The sequence below is a fragment of the Thalia democratica genome, chromosome 7 (genome assembly GCF_965202585.1).
Source record: "Thalia democratica chromosome 7, ktThaDemo2.hap1.1, whole genome shotgun sequence".
NCBI classification, from domain to species: Eukaryota; Metazoa; Chordata; class Thaliacea; order Salpida; family Salpidae; genus Thalia; species Thalia democratica.
The window spans coordinates 12,487,420-12,507,864 of record NC_139171.1 but is presented as its reverse complement, the minus strand read 5'-3'; the positions used below and the strand labels follow the sequence as shown (position 1 = coordinate 12,507,864).

Sequence of the window (20,445 nt, the reverse complement as noted above, 5' to 3'; positions counted from 1 at the left end):
ATAATCCTGAAACATTCTTTACAGCTATTTATTTAAACACTCTGTTTTTAACAATAGAAAATAATAAAATCAAACAAAAGCACAATACTACTTTACACTTCAAGTATAAATATTGTGTTTTACTAAACACCAACTAAACATTTTTATTCTAAGAAAAGTTACTGGTATATAATAATTAAATCTAATAGCAAGCATATTCAGTTATCAAAAAGTTTTCATCTTAAAATTTACTAACGCATTATTAACTGATTTTAACTTTAATTTATAACTGAGTAAGTGAGTTATAAATATATACTAAAATAAATAATATATACTTTTTACTTAAAGTTAATAAAATTATCGAAAGTTCCCTTATTAAATGCAAATAAATAGGCATAGGTTAATCAGAACTTCTTTTCTAATTAAACACCAATAGTAATATACAATTTAAAATAAGATGACAGCAGGTTTATCTTAAATCCGTTCTCTTGGCAGACACTTAAAGAATAATATCACTTCTTTTCTAGTAACCTGTTTTTCGCCTTTAAATAATTATTGCTTACTTTTTCAAACCCCGTGGTAAGAGTCATTACCGAACATGATCTTGTAAACTTTGAAAGCAATCAAATCAAAACTGTGGTCCTTTTGCTCATAGTTTTAGTTCTAAAAGTACAAAAGCGTTTCGCTAACTATACCATTAAGTTAAGTTTATTTCCTATTTTTGCCTTATATAAGTATATTTCATTGTGTGACTTGTTTAATTTTTTTTCTAATGTAACGACTAGTACTGAGTCATTCCCAGTATTACTACCTTCTTGCTGTTTGTAAAATATTACTACTATCATTTATTAGAAAGCATAAGTTCCGCAAAATAAATTTAGTCAGAAGTATAAAAAATGCAAATAAAAAGTGTGAAAATGTTACTTTGTTTGTAAACAGCTACAACAGTTAGGTTAATAAAGTTAAAAAGAATAAAAAAGGTAACAGAAGTAAAAAAGTTGAATTAAGTTTAAATTCTAATAATGTTTACATTCAAACATCATTCGATTATGATGTGTTTATCTTAATTATACAAAACTTGTTTGTTTGATCAATATATACAAACAAATATTTATTTAAATTTTAAAGTATGTATAAAACTTTTCTAACAAACTGTTTTTCGTTCTGCTAAGTATATTACTCGTTTCAGTGTGCTGTTTAGTTAATTAATATGAAAAAACTTAAGACTTGTATCTGAACAATATATCTATTTTAGTACCAACTTTTATAGAGAAATTATTTTTCAGACTCAAACAAGTCATTAAATTATAAGAAACATTTTCAATAATGTTTAATCATTGATTAAGTATTAAATTTTGCTAGAAATATCAGCTTTGTGTGTAGATTAAAAATATTTTCAAAAGTTTATAGAAAGTTCAAATCATGAAAAGACAAACTTAAAACAAGTCTGTTGTATATGTGTTTTGAAATGGAGTAAAGTTTTAAACTATTATTTACTGGTTTAAACCTTAGTTTGTTAATAGTTAGAGTAAATAGCTTTTCAGATAAGAAAAAACTGAATTAAATAATAAAACAATTACAAAAACTAACAGCAACAAGAAAGTTAGCTTTATATAACTTGATTCATATACGTTTCTTTGTTTGAAGATTTGCTGCTTATGAATTTGAATGAAAAGTTATTCTATATATTTTTTTTCTAAATTTATATAAATTTTAGGTCTACTTTTAGATTATATTTAAAGTTTACCAAACAAATACTTTACAACAATGTTTTTTTTTTCAGAAAAAGCCAAAAAACATTAATTTGTTTTAAATCCTTTAGGATACTGTTTTGGATATGTAAAGATACTTTAGTCTTGTATTAAAATGTTAGCAGTATCAAAACAGATTGAATAAGCTAAGAAAAAACTTCAGTTGATTTACAAAAAGTATAGCTTAAGATTATTATATTTAAGTTTTATTTTCAAAGCTTAATTTTTGTATTAATAAGTTATTTCTACAAAACACTAAAAGTTTGTTTTGTTAGAACAGTACAAAATAACTTTCTGCAGACAGATAATTTTAAACAACATGAAATAAATTACATAGTCTAGGCATAGTATATAAATTCAAATGTTTTACAAAACAGAATAAATTTTAGTTCAAGTATAAAAACTTATGACATGGAGATTGTATAACTTATCTTTAAAAAGCAGAAATGTTAATATTGTAAGCATTATGTAGTTACTTTATATCTTTTTACAGTTATAATCAAAACAGACAAGTTTTTATTTTTTAATTAGAGCCACTTTAGAGCCACTTAAAGGAAGTTTACACTTTTTTTTAAAAAGTATTTTTACTGTTCGATATCTAATTACTGCTTTTGAAATCTTTATTTTGTGTTAATAAACTTTAAACAAATAAAAACTAAATTTTATTAATTATGTTTTAGTTAAGTTCAAGGTTTAAGTTAAACCACAAAGAAAAACAATTTATTTATGCAACAAACAAACTTATCAGATTAAATTTAAAAATTCTTATTGATATTGTTACCCAATTCTTGTTTACATTGAACCGATTGTTTTTACATCCTAATATCATTCGATAACAACGCGACTAATGTTTACATTATTTTAAATACACAATTTAAATGTATCCGTACTTTTGATAAACCGACATTTTAAACAAACAAATACTTAAAAGCTTTTGTAAGTAAATATCCTGAAAGTTTTGCGTAATTTTTTATTAATTCAAAAATGTAATGAATTTTTTGAGTTGTAATTTTGATGCTAAATTAATTACAAATGAAATTTTCAAGTGAAAATTATTAAGGGAGAAAAACATATTTTATTTGATATAAGAAAAGTTCATTTATTTTACGAAGTTGTATAACATAGTGAGAAAATACTATCAAGGAGAATAAAAACTTATAAAAACTAAATACAATTTTAACTAAACTAGTATTAAGGTAATTATTACGTTACTTACAAAATAAACCATTAAGTCAGCAAAAACTTTGTATAAATTAACCTAAATTGCTGTTATATGTTTAAAATTTCCTAATTTTAGATTGTTAAATGAAGAAAATACAAAATCAAGTTGTTGTACAGTTTAGTTGTAATAAACCAAGTTATTCTATATTGTATGCATTTATAAGAAATTATTTAAACAAAATTTATTTAATTTTACAATTAAAAAACTTATACTTTGAATAAAATAAAAAAAAAACAAACATTTACTTGTAAGGATATCATTTATAAAACCTCAAAATTTTTACTAGAACCTAGTGGTTTATACCTTTTTAATATAAAGTATAAACTTGATAAAAGATAAGAATGCAATCTTTATACAATCTAATATATAATATAAGATAAAATTCACAAATCTACAATGCAAGTTTTACACCAAACAAACTCGATTGCTAAATTGTGTATTTTAAAAGCGATAACATAAACAGAATGTACAATTTTTTTTTTTTTTTTGCATAAAAGGAGTTGTTAACTTAATTATAAACATTTAATGCACAAAATAAAAAATACTTATAAAGGCAGTTTTAGTTAATTGGATACAACTTTGAAAAACAATTAAACAATAAATGTTTGAAAAAAGAAACTAAAAAGAAAATTTTTAGAAATAGTTTATGATGATATATAGTAGAATAGGTTATAAAATACCCATAAACATATATACAATGATCTAAACTAATTTAAAAAAAATAAACTTGTGAATTGATATTCATTTAAACGATAAATTGTTAAACATAAATTTTATTATGTACAACGTAATTAAATTTATTTTTTGTTCTAATATTTATGGTTTTTTTTTTTAATTTTAAATCATATTTTATATGTATATCAAAAGTTAAAAATATGTAAATTAAGTAAAATTTCTTTTATATACATTTAATTGACTTCGATATTAAAAAAAATTGAAAAATAACAACAAACAAAAACTGTGACAAAACTTTTGTGTAATAATTTAAAAACATATTTAACAAACAATTATGAAATTTAAATAAACAAATACACTTTGGTAATAATTTTTTTTTAAACAACAGAATACATGTTATTTTTTATATTTTTATTTGTTACATAATTTTTAATTTAATTAAACTTACTGATATTAAAACAAGATGTTTATAATTAATTAAACAGGAAACTAACAAATTTAAAATTTAAAGTGACTAAATACTTTGTTTCATAAAAGTTAACTATTTTAATTGCTACTCATCAGCAGATGACACATTTTAGTTTGTAACTTTCAAGTAAAACAATATACTGAAAACATAAAAAAATGCTAAAAACTAGAATTTAACTGCAGTGCTTCAAGCAGTGGTAAAAATTTTTCAAAGAAACTTAACAAAAATTTTTTGGATTGTTAAGTTAATATTTTACATCTTGAATAAACATATAAAAAATATGACTAAATATACTTGCACATAAAATTAAACTGCAAAGCCTCAAATTGTGATTAAACTTAACAACTTTTAAAATCGTAATCAGGTCCAATTCACTTAAATAAAACAAATTAAATAAACTAATAAAGAAATTTAATTTTATGCAATGTAAAAAGGATTACTTTTCTGCAAACAAAAAACAAATATCAGTCAAACTTAACTATGACGTCAGAGGTTCAAGCAAAGCATGTTTTTCTTCACCTTTTGTGACGTCACAATCAAAACTCCCTCTCAACATCTTATTTACCTCCCCCCTCTTCATAGCAACCATATATGTCGTCAATAGCAACGAGGGGACGATGTACAGAAGCGCTGGTTGACCTGTTTCCATCAGAGTGAGGGCAATTGTGGTTAGCAGCAGTCCGAACATGTAGGATATCACTGATGTTATGTAGTACACGTTTGTGGGCTTTTGGTTGAAGATGGTTGCTTTGGTGTCCCACACTGCGCACAGTGCAACGTGCAAACCTGGTCAAATATAAAAAGTTTTATACTTTATCTTAATTTTTTTATATAAAAAGTTGATATTGTATTGTAGATTTTTATCTCAGCTAGTGGGTATTTTTTATTGCTTAACAAAATTCAAAAGAGTTTTTTAAATATAGTGATCAAAGCAGGTAAGTCAAAAAAATAACGTATGAAAACTGAGTCAATAAAAAATTCATTTTATTGGAAAAATATTTTTTGCAAATTACTCTAAACTAATCTTAAGTTTTCAGACTTTGATTGTCAGTGGTTTTTAAATTTATGAGAAATATAAGTTGGTAAAAATTGCTTGTTTTTGAAAACATACACCATATTCTATACTTTTCTTTACTTCTGTAAAAAGTGACTTATAAATAAAACAAATTTTTATAAAAAGGGTTGGTGATGGTTGTTGAGAAATAAGTGTCTTAATTACATTATAATTATAAGATTTTTGTCACAGCTAAATTATTTTTTTTAAAATTTTGTAGTTTACTATTGTACTCAACTGGAAAAAACAACTTTACAAAATCTTTTTAGAGGATAAAACCTACTAAAAAAAAAATTACAGAAAAACTCATAAAATTTATTAACAAAACAGTATACCTGGCAACAGAACATCACCGAAACCCAGCATGCTGTTACTGAGTTGGGTGCACTCAGGAACGTGAAACTTTGGAAGTTCAAACAAACCGGGAAGTCTCTCGTTTGAACCACTTCTTCCCCCTGTTGCCACACTCACCATGACTGACTGGCCTTGAAAAATAATTGATTGTTTTCAAAAATATAAATTAACATTATTAGTTTTATAAACAGTGAGTTGTAGTTGAATGAAAAAATAAAAAGTGGTTTGTTTTTTTTTTATAAAAAACTACTTATTTTAGTAAAACCTTATGATCAACGTAACATCTTTAAAATAAATGTATTTGGGAGTTTAATTTTTAACATTACTGAATATTAGTTGCAGTTATTCTTAAAAACTCACTGGTTTTTAACAGTATTTAAATTAGTTTATTATTACATTTAATTAAAACTGTTTTCGTTCTTTTAAGCTTATTAAAACCCTACTAAAAAATAAACACTTAAAATTGTATGAATACAAATAAAATTAACATTTCTGACCTGATGGGGTTATGTAGGGAGTGATGAACACATAAAACACATCGTAGATAAAGAAGAAGGACATAAGAGAAGATGATACCGCCAAGTTAGGCATCCCAACTGATTTTATTCCGTACATGCAGAAGGAAGCTCCCAAAATATCCATCAGTATCCAATTGAACCAGAAGTGCCTGAAGACGAACCATGAAACTGACACGGTGTAAGAAGCAAGTAACAGTAAAACTGATAAAAGTGAAACGTGGTTTTTCGAAATTGTGAGCCTAGGCTGGTGGCCTGACATGCTGATTAGTTTGTACACAACCCCCTTCAACACATTGAAGAGAGAGAAGCCAGATCCTATGACAAAGATGATTTGAGTGATGGTGACCAGGTAGTAGTAGAAATTGTACATTAGAATTATTGTTAAAGAGCTGAGAATCACATAAAAGAGTGTGTGCTTTACTTGGATGTCAAACTCCTCGGTTTTTTTATTGTTTTGCTTCTTTTTAGTTTCAGACTCAAAAGACTTTTTGTGCCACCAGGACCCCATGGCCAACACAATCACAGCAAGCATCAGCAAAACTGCATTGCTGAAGTCATAAGGTAAGCTTTCCTCACCGTACAGCCAAACCACAGGAGTAGTGAGGTTTGCAGAGAAGCTGACAATCTTTTTGTAGGACTCTTTAGAGATCAACATGACAAACACATTTACTTTATTGTACTCCTCATTTGTGGCAGAAGGTAACACCAAACTCGTATTTGACACCACCATAACTCCTGAAGCATTGTTCCTTTGAAAGTTCAATGCCTTCTCAGCAAAAGTGCAGTTACCCCTTTGTATAATCACAAATTGGTTTTGAAAATAAACAGAAGCTGATGATTTTGCGCACCCATAGCTGGAATACAGGTCCTGAAACTTGTATGGGAAGTTTTGATTGGGCGGAATTGTTTTGAATTTGTTGTTGTAAGTTGCGCAAACACTCAAGGAAGTTGTGTTTTCAATGTTTCCAACCCTGATGTACCCATACTGTGCTGTGCAAACTTGAAAGAATATAAATATCAAGAAAATTGTAACAAGCATTATTTTTACCTGTTATAAAAAGTGTATTGTTAATTAAAAAACTCACAAAAAAAACTTTTATTACTTTTGAAATCATTAATCAGTTTAAGAAAAATTTTATAGAAAAATTATGGTAAGTGAGTATCAACTAAAGCTTCTCTGTTTTTAAAAACAAAGAAAAAGCAATAGAAAAAATTTACTATTTAAATTATTTATAAAGGTTTTTTCCAAAAAGGAAAATGATCTGATTTTAAGAAGTCGGGTAATAACTAGTTTGACTTAACAATTTTGAACCTTTATAAAATTTTAATTCTATCTTGCTAACTTATCATAAATGACAGAACCAAATAAAATAAACTATAATGATTTAATATTTAAATAAACTTTTTTATTCGGCTATAGGTGGGTCCAGCTTGTTTTAATACAAATTTATATTTTTACTGCCTTCAAAGTTTTACTTCAAAATGTTTAAAGAGCTTAATAAGTTATCTTTTTTGAAACAATCTACAAAAATTTTAGTAACTAAAGGTAAATAGCTCAATAACTTTAAACAACAGCTAGTGAGTTATTATAAAGTCACGAAAATAGACAATAAAAAAATTCTGGTCAATATTTACAAAGGAATCTTTGAAAGGGTTGCCACTTTTGAGTCATAAAAACTGTCCTGGTTAAACAAAAACTGTTCTGAATGCCCTTAAACTGTCTTGTGTTTTTAGAACCCTTTTTAAAAAGTTATCTAGTTCTAGAATCTAGCCCTGAGATTTTTATAAAAAATCAAAACTATCCTGAGTAAGCCTGGATTAATAAATCACAAAATCCTGTGTGTGTGGCAACTCTGCCTTTTACAAAACTGTCTGTATCTCAAAGGTTAGTTTTAATTTTAATTTATAGAAAAAGTGAATCAAAGCCTATACTTTAACCTTTCATATAGGAGACAATGTTGTTAAATAAAATAAATACTCAAGTCCTATCTTGATGGCCTTTATAACACAAATTTTATACTTATATCTTACTTTATTTAAACTAAGTTAAAATTTTATTCAACAGCAAAAAAAAACTATTCTTTTATAAAAAAATCATAAAAAATATATATATAAAAATAAATAATAAAATATTTTTCTAGAAAAAGAAAAAGGCAAAAAAGCAAAGAGAAATTGAGTGTTTTTGAGTATTTTTTTATAAACTGATAAATTTAAAGAAATTTAAGTGAACTGAAAACTAGTTTTTTGAGAAAATATTCTGTTTATATTTTAAAATTTATTTTTGAAAATTAGAAAATATCTAAATATTTATTTATTTAAGACCTTCAAATCAAACAAACTGTTTAAACTATAGTTTTACATTTTTTACATATACTTTAATTTTATTATCAACTGTAAGTTAAATAGCAGAGTAAATAGACTTACAAGGTCACTATAAATTTGCATATAAAAAGATAACTTGTTGATTGCAATATATTCTTTAAAGTCAATATAAGAACATTTTAATAACATCTGTACATGCAGGTATGTTTTTTTGACACCTTAGATGACAGAAAATTTTTATAACCATAAGATTGTTAAGTAAATTTTCACCATAACTGAATTTTTTTAATTTTAGACTGTAGTTTATGGTTTTCTTTTAGGTCTTTTAAAGTAGAAGTTATTCACCAAATTTCTAAAAAAACAAAAGATAAATAATTCCTCAATGGTTACTGTACAGGTACTAGAATCTTTCTCTTTTACTATATATACAGGGTTGCCACTGGTTTTTAAGAAACCTTTTCCAGGTTTTCTAAATTTCTTTAAGCTTTTGAAAGTACAAAGTATTGGGTCTACTTTTAGTTTTAAGTTAAGTTTAGATTGATACTGTGCTAAGTAGTATACCAACATAAAAATAATATTACAAAGCTGCTTTAATGTTTTTCAATAAAATAAAATTTGATGATGCCAAAAAAAAATTATTAGTGTGAAACATTTTTTGTTTAAATCAAAATTTTTCTACTTAACATGTAATAATTGTTTAAAAATCCAGGTTTTTTTTTTCCTGAATTGTCAAGGTCAACCTTCTAGGATCCAGGTTTTGTGGCAACCTTGTATGTAAATTTTATTTCAGAACTTCATTATTTTTATCAAAAAGTAACTAATATTATGTATCAGTACTAAAAACATATTGTTAGAAGAAAAACTAATAAAAATAAACTTAAAACTCAAAAAAAGCACAACAATTTATTGTTTAAAATTTGAATCAAATATGTATTATGAGGTTGCTTCAATTAATCAAAAGTTTAATAGCTTACATTGTAAATTTTATTTTAATTTTTTAATATAAATCTTATACATATAAAATATATATTAGGGTGCTTATTTTTACACTTACTTTTGATTTTCCAGTTGGAAAAGTTTAGTGTTTCTGAAAAACATAAAAACACTCTGAGCAGAATTTTAAATGATTTCAACTTCCACCTTAGCATCTATCAATTTTCTAAAAACCACCCTAATGCAAAATGTTTTTGGATCCCACAAATGATGGTCGTTTTAATGCTGGACAAAATCTGACTGGACAAAAATTTTCAGCTTGATATTCGACTAAAATTGCAAACTTGCTAAAACTTGAACTGGACAATTTCTAACTTAGTAAAAGCTGACTTAAAAAAAAATTAACTTCCAAGAATATGCTTAATTATAATATATGTTATATAATTAAATAATTAAATATATATAATTAAATACACTTATAACGTATTAAAAAAATACTAATATATAATTAAATATATAAATTTAAATACACTTATAACGTATTAAAAAAATAAAAAATATATTAAAAACAATATAAAAATAAAAATATTCTTTATACTTATAAAAATAATTAAAAATATTATAACAAAATAAAATTAAATATTCTTTTAAACTTAAAAAAATAATTAACAATATCATAACAAAAAATAATAATAACACTGTATAAAATAAATACTAACTAATACTATAACAAAAAAATTATTAACAGTATATAAACAAACAAATTAATATTTGTACACAACTAAAAGTTTTTTTAAACATATAATGAGTAGAAAATAATATTCTCGAAAAAAAAAAATCAACTGTGAATAAAAACATCAAAAACTAGAAAGTATAAAACAAAATATAAAAAATATTAACAAAAATAAATTATTTGATACAGAGTGATATAAAAGTTTGTAACCATTCTCTTTTGAGTTTAGGTTATAGACCTCTTTTTATCAAACTATAATTTATTTACTATTTCTTCGAAATAAAAATTTAAATCAAAAACTTTAAATATTAAGTACTTGTTTTAGTTTTATTTAAATAAAACAAGGTTTAAATTGTTAAAACGCCTGTTTTTACTTTTAAAACTAACGATTTTAGGTATTGTATTAAAATTTTTACGATCTTCTAAACTTTACCTTAAAAAACACGTACATTCGCCTTTTCAAACTATATGTCATTGCAAAAAACATTTTAACACAAAAAGTTGTTCACAAAATTTGTTGAAAATTTGTATAACTGTTGTTAAATGCATAGTCTAGTAGTTAATTTTTTTTTAATGTTTTAACTTATGTATTAAAAGTTTTACGATCTTCTGAACTTCACCTCTAAAAAAACACGTACATTCGCCTTTTCAAACTATATGCCTTTACAAAAAACATTTTATCACAAAAAGTTGTTTACAAAATTTATTGAAAATTTGTACAGTTGTTGTTAAATGCATAGTCTAGTAGTTAATTTTTTTTTAGTGTTTTAAATTATGTATTAAAAGTTTTACGATCTTATGAACTTCACCTCTAAAAAACACCTACTTTTGCTTTTTTCGAATATAAGCCATCACTAAAAGCATATTTAACCAAAAAAAATTTAATAAAAATTGTTCAAATTTCGCACAAATTAATTTAAAGGTATATTCTAGTATATAAATGATTTTTGTTGTTTTTATCAATGTAGTGAAAATTTTACTATCGTCTAAACTTAATCTTAAAGAAAACACCTTTACTACTTTATTACCACCTACATTTGCTTTTTTAAACTATATGCCTTTACAAAAAAACATTTTAACACAAAAAGTTGTTTACAAAATTTGTTGAAAATTTATACAACTGTTGTTAAATGCATAGTCTAGTAGTTAATTTTTTTTTAATGTTTTAACTTATGTATTAAAAGTTTTACGATCTTCTGAACTTTATATTAAAAAACACGTACATTCGCCTTTTCAAACTATATGCCTTTACAAAAAACATTTTAACACAAAAAGTTGTTTACAAAATTTGTTGAAAATTTGTACAATTGTTGTTAAATGCATAGTCTAGTAGTTAATTTTTTTTTAGTGTTTTAACTTATGTATTAAAAGTTTTACGATCTTCTGAACTTCACCTCTAAAAAACACCTACTTTTGCTTTTTTCGAATATAAGCCATCACTAAAAGCATTTTTAACCAAAAAAATCTTTACAAAAATCGTTCAAATTTTGCACAAACTAATTTAAAGGAACATTCTAGTGTATAAATAATTTTTGTTGTTTTTATCAATGTAATAAAAATTTTACCATCGTCTAAACTTAATCTTCAAAATAACAATAACCGTGATAGGTCCATCTTGTATCAACATCGCCATCATCATCTTCTGCATTGTCTTCCTTTTTGCGTTTCTTTTTGTCCATATTTTTATGTTTTTAGGAAGAAAACCACGATTCAAAGGGCTGGTTGTTTAACTTTACATCTGATTTTGCTATATGTAGAATTATAGCTGTCCAAAGAGGGATATTAGAAGCCCATGTGCGCAAGAAGTATGTTAAAAAATTTTCGAAGTGCATTTTATTTTTAACATTCGATTTTTTTGTATTTTTAATCATTTCCTTTTTTACTTGTAAGTAAATATTCCTATTATCTTCTAAAAACGGTGATTTTGCACTGCTAAGCTCATTACAGATATTTTTTTCACTTAGAAATTCTGTAGCTTGGCCTCTATTAAAGCGTCATTAACTTGTGTAAGTGCATCGGCATCTATTTCACATATTTCAGTGATATAATCAATACTTTTTTGAACTGCTTTAGTCAACTTAGGGTTTAATGAAATAACAGCCAAGTTGTAAATAAATTTCTTTATTAGTTCGTAATCCCGGGCCATCATCATGCGGCACATTGCTACCATAAAATTTTCTTTTACTAAATATGATGCTTCTTTTCTTTCGAAAAATTGCTTCCATGAATGGAGATTGTGGTTGCTACAAATGTTAACAACTGCCTTTATAGAATTATTCAATACCTTCATTGAATCACATCGCTCTCTATTATTAATTGCTTCGTAGCAAACTTTTCTGTATAAACTAAGACTCATTTCATTAAATGTTTGACAAACAGCTCCTAATAGTGGAAGGCTATAGACACACTCTACATGTCTTATCACCGCTGACCCATGTGATATTGTAGCAAATCTTCATTCATTTTTGTTAAAAAACGACAAAAGTAACTCTGTTTGTCCTAACGCTCATCATTTCTGCGACCACCAAGGGTGGGTAATTACTTAACTTTTTAGAGAACTTTCTTGACCGTTCATCATTTCCTCTAAATATGCATGCAATATTAAAAACTTCTTTTCCGTTCCACTTGTTGACCAGGTTTCTAGTAATATCTACATGCAGACATGTGAGTGGATCTAATCGAAGTTTATCTCTTGCTACAGCAAGCTTTTATATACTAGAATATACCTTTAAATTAATTTGTGCGAAATTTGAACGATTTTTGTAAAGATTTTTCTGGTTAAATATGCTTATAGTGATGGCTTATATTTAAAAGAAGCAAAAGTAGGTGTTTTTAAGAGGTGAAGTTCATAAGATCGTAAAACTTTTAATACATAATTTAAAACACTAAAAAAAATTAACTACTAGACTATGCATTTAACAACAATTGTACAAATTTTCAACAAATTTTGTAAACAACTTTTTGTGTTAAAATGTTTTTTGTAAAGGCATATAGTTTAAAAAAGCAAATGTAGGTGTTAATAAAGTAGTAAAGGTGTTTTTTTGAAGATTGAGTTTAGACGATGGTAAAATTTTTACGACATTGATAAAAACAACAAAAATAATTTATACACTAGAATATTCCTTTAAATTAATTTGTGCGAAATTTGAACGATTTTTGTAAAGATTTTTTCGGTTAAAAATGCTTTTAGTGATGGCTTATATTCGAAAAAAGCAAAAGTAGGTGTTTTTTAGAGGTGAAGTTCAGAAGATCGTAAAACTTTTAATACATAATTTAAAACACTAAAAAAAAATTAACTACTAGACTATGCATTTAACAACAGTTGTACAAATTTTCAACAAATTTTGTAAACAACTTTTTGTGTTAAAATGTTTTTTGTAAAGGCATATAGTTTAAAAAAGCAAATGTAGGTGTTAATAAAGTAGTAAAGGTGTTTTTTTGAAGATTGAGTTTAGACGATGTTAAAATTGTTACTACATTGATAAAAACAACAAAAATATTCCTTTAAAAAAATTTGTGCAAAATTTGAACGATTTTTGTAAAGATTTTTTTGGTTAAAATTGCTTTTAGTGATGGCTTATATTCGAAAAAAGCAAAAGTAGGTGTTTTTTAGAGGTGAAGTTCAGAAGATCGTAAAACTTTTAATACATAATTTAAAACACTAAAAAAAAATTAACTACTAGACTATGCATTTAACAACAATTGTACAAATTTTCAATAAATTTTGTAAGCAACTTTTTGTGTTAAAATGTTTTTTGTAATGGCATATAGTTTGAAAAGGCGAATGTACGTGTTTTTTAATATAAAGTTTAGAAGATCGTAAACATTTTAACACAATACCTAAAATTGTTAGTTTTAAAAGTAAAAACAGGCGTTTTAACAATTTAAACTTTGTTTTATTTAAATAAAACTAAAACAAGTACTTAATATTTAAAGTTTTTGATTTAAATTTTTATTTCGAAGAAATAGTAAATAAATTATAGTTTGATAAAAAGAGGTCTATAACCTAAACTCATAAGAGAATGGTGACAAACTTTTATATCACTCTGTATCAAATAATTTATTTTTGTTAATATTTTTTATATTTTGTTTTATATTTTCTAGTTTAAAATATTTTTTCACAATTGTTTTTATATTTTTTTTCGAGAAAATTATTTTTTACGTATTATATTTTATAAAAAAACTTTTAATTCTATACAAATATTAATTTTTATATATATATAGTGTTAACAATTTTTTTGTTATAGCATTAGTTAGTATTTATTTTATACAGTGTTATTATTATTTTTCGTTATAATGTTGTTAATTAAATTTTTAAGTTTAAAATAATATTTTATTATTATTTTTTGTTATTATATTTTTAACTATTTTAAAAAGTTTAAAAGAATATTTTAATTTTATATTCTTCATTATATAGTAGTATTACTTAATATGTTATAAGTGTATTTAATTATATGTATTTAATATATATTTAATTATATTACAATATTGTTAAGTATTATACTTACTTTTATAAGTTTAAAAGAATATTTTTTTTATATTCTTTATTATATATTAGTATTATACATTATAAATGTATTTTATTATATATATTTAATTATATTTATAATATTGTATAAGGTTAAAAGGAAATTTTTGGAAGTTAATTTTTTTTTAAAGTCAGCTTTTACTAAGTTAGAAATTGTCCAGTTCAAGTTTTAGCAAGTTTGTAATTTTAGTCGAATATCAAGCTGAAAATTTTTGTCCAGTCAGATTTTGTCCAGCATTAAAACGACCATCCCACAAATGCAACCTTAGAGTTTTAAGCTAAATTTTTAACATTTGGCCAATTATCACACAAACACATTGTTAAGAATTTAAAATAAGCTTTTAGGGGCATTTCTTGATTTTATATAATTTTTATCACTTTTTGTAAGTTTTTTTGAATTTTAATTTTTTTTAAATATCAAAATATAATAAAACTAAAAATATATAAATATGAAGCTGTTGATAAAAAGAGCAAAAAAAAGTTTTTAGGTGCTTTTAGTTCTAGTTTTTTGAGTAATCTTGTTGAAGGTGGCCATAGCTTTTTTAATTTTTTTTAGGGGGCCATCTGAACAGAAGTTTGGGAGTCCTGTTCTAGAGGTTAACTACAGCTGCTTCATTCTTTATATATGTGTGGCCTGATGGTGAAGGAGTCATAGTGAAAGATTCTAAAAACTGTCTGAGTTAACGTGGCAAGATCATAGCCTAAGACTGACAAATATACAAAAAAGTATATATAAAATAATAAGTAGTTGTTTTTCAATAAGTATCTCATCTCATCAATAGGATTGTTTACCATATGATTTACATAAGGTGTTTCCCCTATTAAATTGCTTAAAATAAATATTAATTTTACTAGATTCGTGGTATTTCATTTCATTATAATTGTAGTTTATTAAACGACAAAAATAAATGTGTTCAAAGTGTTTGTATTAGAACCCTGTGCATTAAGAACCTTTCAGTTATTGAATTGCAAACCACGGATACCTTTTAACATCTTTTCCAGGAGAGTTTAATAAAGTATTAACTTTAAAAAGATATTGGGATTCGAATAAGAAAACCTTCGATCATAAACAACACATCTCTAAACTTTTAAAATCGCATATTTGCAGCTCCTAACTTATAAATATCTTCAACGACAACGGGTCCTTATATAAAGCAGCTATTTTTATACAAGTATAAAAATAGACCACTGCCGTGCTAAAAAAGGCGTCTCGTTTAACTACTTAAATGGTTATGTTATTTTACTTTTATTTTATTTAAGTTTAAATCTTCTTATGGAAAACATTCATTCTGTTTTGCATTAATTTTTTTAAATCGTTTATGAGTGATTTGAATGACGTTAAAAGTTAATTTATATATTAGTATAAAATAAAATGCTTATACTTTTTTCTAAAAAGTAACTAAAATGTGTTTTTGCTTAGTATATAACTATTTTTTGAGTTTAATTCTATGATAGAATTCTGAATGATTCTAAAAAAAATTAATACTTTACTTTAGCAGTCATAAATAGTCAAAGTTAAGGAGTTCAAGAACAAAACCACAACAAAATATGAATCCAAACTTTATATTTATTTGAAAATAAACAAGTCTTTAAAAGGTTATAATAAAATTACATACTTCGAGTATAGTCTATAAAATTTTACTGAAATTTTTTTATATAAACATACATGCTGTTGACAAATAATTAAATTTTTAAACAGATTTTAAAACTTAAATAATTGAACTTCTTCCTAACTTTTTGAGCATATCAACACACAGAGAAGACCATTCACCTGTAATTGTGTCGTAAATGAAAACGTTATCTTACTTTTCATACTTTCTTCTGCGAAATTTAACAAACGGAGAAAAAGATTTTTAAACACTACTTCTTTTTAAACAGATTTCTTTAGAAAAATCTTTTGGATACTATTCAATACGAATAAATTTGTTTGATATTTTATCAAATACCTCACAACTTTCTGTACCAGTTTCTCCTATGACGTAAAACTCATCACCCATCGCTAACATAACAAGACAACACTTTCTTCCACCAAATTGAGAATATAAGTCCATTCGTTCAGGTAAAGATCGCATGCTTTGATGGTACAATTCATGCCTCCTGTGACCACAACCTTTTCGTAAAAACACCACAAGATTAAAAATTTGTTGCCTCAAGCATATAGCTTATAATGTCAACTTTGTTTCCACTTTGATCGAAATCCCAAAAAGTCTGACGTCGGGTGGTCGAACCTTCTAAGTTACCCCCATACGCACCCGTCATACTACATTTCTTGATACAAGGATCACAAAAAATTACAAAAGTTTTTCTGTTTTGTTTAATATTGTTTATGATACTTACTTAATAATAAATATTTTAATTTTTTAGAAGTTCAGAGACGAATAAAAGCTCTTAAACGCAAACATAGAAAACTGTAACTTCTAGTGAAATTTCGACTACGTTTGACACTTTAACTACATCAAAATTTTATCGTCACATAATATAAAAAGTTCTTTTTATAAAAACTTGTATTTGACGGAGACTAAGTAATATCATAAAATATGTAAATTTAAAATAAATTTTGTTTAACCAAAGTTTAGCTAAACTTTAGAACTGTTTTAAGTACAACTTCTATTATCAGAAAAAAATGTAACTATATTGAAAAAATAAAACACTCAAATACATTAAACTTTAATTGTATAAATTATTTAACTTTAAACTTCATAAATTTTTGTTTTTTTTAAATAAGTGAACAATTAAAATTCAATTTTCAAATATAACTCATCAACTATTGTTACAAAAAAATAGTTGAAGCGGTACAAGAATTACGAAACAATTATCTTACAAAAACTCTTTAAATGATTACATATAAGTTTAAATTAAAAGAAATATATTTTAATACAAAATGATCTTATATAAATTAGTTTAATTATTATCTTTTGTTTTTACACAATTAAGGTTTTAAAAGTATTAAAAGCTTTAAGTCTTAATTTTTTATAATACTTTAATATTTTACTTTATAAAAAAATAAACTTAGTAACTTTGAAATCATTTCCTCAAATCTGATTAATTACATAGAGCTTAGCTATAGATGACCGTTTCATAACAAATCAGGCTGCTACGCACTTATAATTTTTATATAACTAAAACAAATAAAACATTTAATTATAAAAAAATAAAACAGTATTATTAAAATACACTTTTAAAAAGGCAACAAAGTACAACTAAACAGATTGCTATTTTTTGCTTAATAACACTAAAGTTTGATTAATTAGTTTAACTGTTTCTACAAGTTTATGCACGCATAACATTTGTTGTTAATGAAAAAGAATTACTTTGATTAAGTTGTTTTATTATTGTTGCGCACAACGCACTATATTTGTGCTTAATAAGTAAATAAAACTTTAAATGCATTTTTATTTTAATATAAATAGCTGTACTATATATATTTTTTATTTTATCAACAATAAAAGTTTGGTATACTTGTTTTATTGCATTTATAAATTATTGCACGCATAACTTTTACGACGTAAGCTTTAGTTAAAATCAAAAATAACTTTATGAAATCGTTAAAGATAGCAGTAACACACTAATCAGGTACACATCTTAAATGAAAACAATGTTTAAAATTGCTTAGTATGAGAATACAACTAAATCTTTTTCAGGTTTATTATAAAGCAGTTTGTACTAACAATGTTGAAAAAACAATACAATAAACACATATTCGTATTAATTAAAAGAAATTTTAGTTTATTTGGTCTAAAAACTTATGTTGTTTAAGTTTATGTTAAATTACTTATAATAATATATTTGAATACTTAGTTTTAAAACCAATAAATATGACTAAAATAAATTTTAAACACATGCCAAGAGTACTTAATACAGTATACTACCGCTTAAGTACGCACTTTTTTTGGTACGCATCACGCCTTAAGTACGCACTTATCCAGAAAGAAAAAGTAAATGATGTTATACTAGAACTTCTAAAAAATTCCTGTTTTTTTGCCTAAATTTTCAATCATCAAGTTTTTCCAGATTATTTTATGTTTCTAGGTAGAATGGCCAACCTGCTGAGTTAGCCTGCGATTTTCACAACTTTTAAACTAGGGTGAGTAATCCTGAGCAGTCTAAGTGGCCTGAGATTGTGACAGTCCTGTTATTAAATGTTAAAAAACTAAATACTGATGTCGTGGTTGCAGAAAATTAAAATAAAAAAATATATATTTGAGTTGTAATGCTATAAAATAAATAAAAATAGATGACAAAGTTAAAAAAACCTACAAATACAAAATAATTAAGTCATAATTTAATTTAAATGTACATACATTGATGTTTTGAAAATGTTTGGTAAACACAATGTAGTTTGGTACTTTCCCTCTAACAAAACAAAATGTAGCTTAATATTTTTTTTTAATCATTGACTGACATTGACTTTCTATATTAAATGTATGTATTAATTATGTAGAAGCTTTTTATAATTAAAATAAATCATTTTGCAAATTAGAATTATGTATTAAATGTTATTTAAAATAAAAAGACTTGTTTATTTGGCTTAATTATTTGGTGGCTAGTTGTAAAAAAGAAAACAAACAACTTAATTTCATATTATACTATGTCATCAAAAAGTACGCACTATCGTGCTAAGTACGCAATTTTTGGTCGGGTTCAATTTGCGTACTTAAGCTGTAGTGTACTGTATTATATAAAAACATATAAATACTGCTATATCAATAATTAAATACAATTAATATTTTTTTAAACTTTGTTATCTAGTCGTACACTACATGCTTTAACTGTGTAATACAATCTAAAAAGCATTTTTCTAAATTTAATCTTTAACAAATAAAACTAACAAAAAATGAAAAAAAAAAAACAAAAGTTCCAAATAGTATGAATACTAAGAAAATTGTTAACAATGTGTACACAAATGCTCTTCTAACAAAATTCAAAAAAAAAAAATTTAAAACAGTCGTACCCAAATAGGTGCATAAATTGTATGATTTGATTACAGTTAAGAATGTGTGTCCCAACTGAAGTCTTGATATAGATGTACATTATAAGAGGTTGAAGCATATTTTTTACTTGTTAAGAATATTTATCTTAACGAGTTGTTAAGTTAAAATAATTACTTAGCATTACATTAACCTGCTTAACTGAACTAAATATATTGTCAATTCGTTATCTCTTACGCTTTTTAATCATTTTTAGTGCAGTTATATATCTAAAAGCTACTTTATACTTATGCTGTAATCATATGATCAAAACTTCGGCATTTAATTAATTTTTGTTTCTTTTAACTTTTTAATATGATGATAGCATTTAAAACAAAAAAAAAAAATTAAAGAAGTTATGCTATATATATTATTATTAGTAATATATTTAACTTACTTTATGGTTAAAAGCGCACCTTAGGTGGGTGCGTAGCCTAATTCTTAAAGTACGTTTTTTATCGGTCTCTGTACCGTAACTAATTAAACATTGTAATATTTTAGGCTATATACACGAACAATATTCATAACTTTGCTTCAATATTTACAAGATTAAGCTCGGCTTACATCGTTTTAATTGTGTTAAAATTTATTTATTGTAAACTATTTGATTCTTGTTTTTGTGGAAGTTATCTTTCAACTTATTTAAATTATTATATTAAAAAATAAAGAAACAAGTTATTTGTTAAAGAACTTACGATATACTTTGTTTCTCTTATTAGTTGATTTTGTTTTATGTGTATTTCAATGCGTACCTTAGGGGGTGTGTATTTTTTAAATAACGTACTTTCGGATGTCTTTACTTTTCTAAAAGCACATTGAAGAAATTTGGACCTGGTAGTAAGTTTAAGTTGAATATAATTTGTTTATGAAAAAAGCTCCTGCAATTAATGATGAATATCGTGTGCCCATTCGTGCGTATAGCCAAAATGTTGTTTTAATT

The 20,445-nt window shown here is 24.7% G+C and overlaps 1 protein-coding gene across 1 annotated transcript; it reads right to left on the bottom strand.

Annotated features, from left to right (window-relative positions):
- Positions 1-4,410: 4,410 nt before the first annotated feature.
- LOC145841119 (signal peptide peptidase-like 2B) lies at positions 4,411-16,610 on the bottom strand. Its single transcript, XM_082948489.1, has 4 exons — positions 16,485-16,610; positions 6,002-7,070; positions 5,486-5,635; positions 4,411-4,882 (listed from the first exon to the last, which is right to left on the bottom strand). Exons 1-4 carry the CDS (start codon positions 16,608-16,610, stop codon positions 4,575-4,577), a joined length of 1,653 nt encoding a protein of 550 aa, XP_082804615.1. The 3' UTR covers positions 4,411-4,574.
- Positions 16,611-20,445: the final 3,835 nt, after the last annotated feature.

Bases quoted from the DNA above. Each gene is read 5' to 3' on its own strand.
- LOC145841119 (XM_082948489.1), bottom strand. From the start codon at position 16,610: ATGCGATCTTTACCTGAACGAATGGACTTATATTCTCAATTTGGTGGA. The intron at 5,636-6,001 runs GTCAGAAATGTT...TTATTTTTCAAG, and splicing joins TCCCTACATAACCCCATCAG to GCCAGTCAGTCATGGTGAGT. The intron at 4,883-5,485 runs GTATACTGTTTT...ATATTTGACCAG, and splicing joins CGGTGATGTTCTGTTGCCAG to GTTTGCACGTTGCACTGTGC.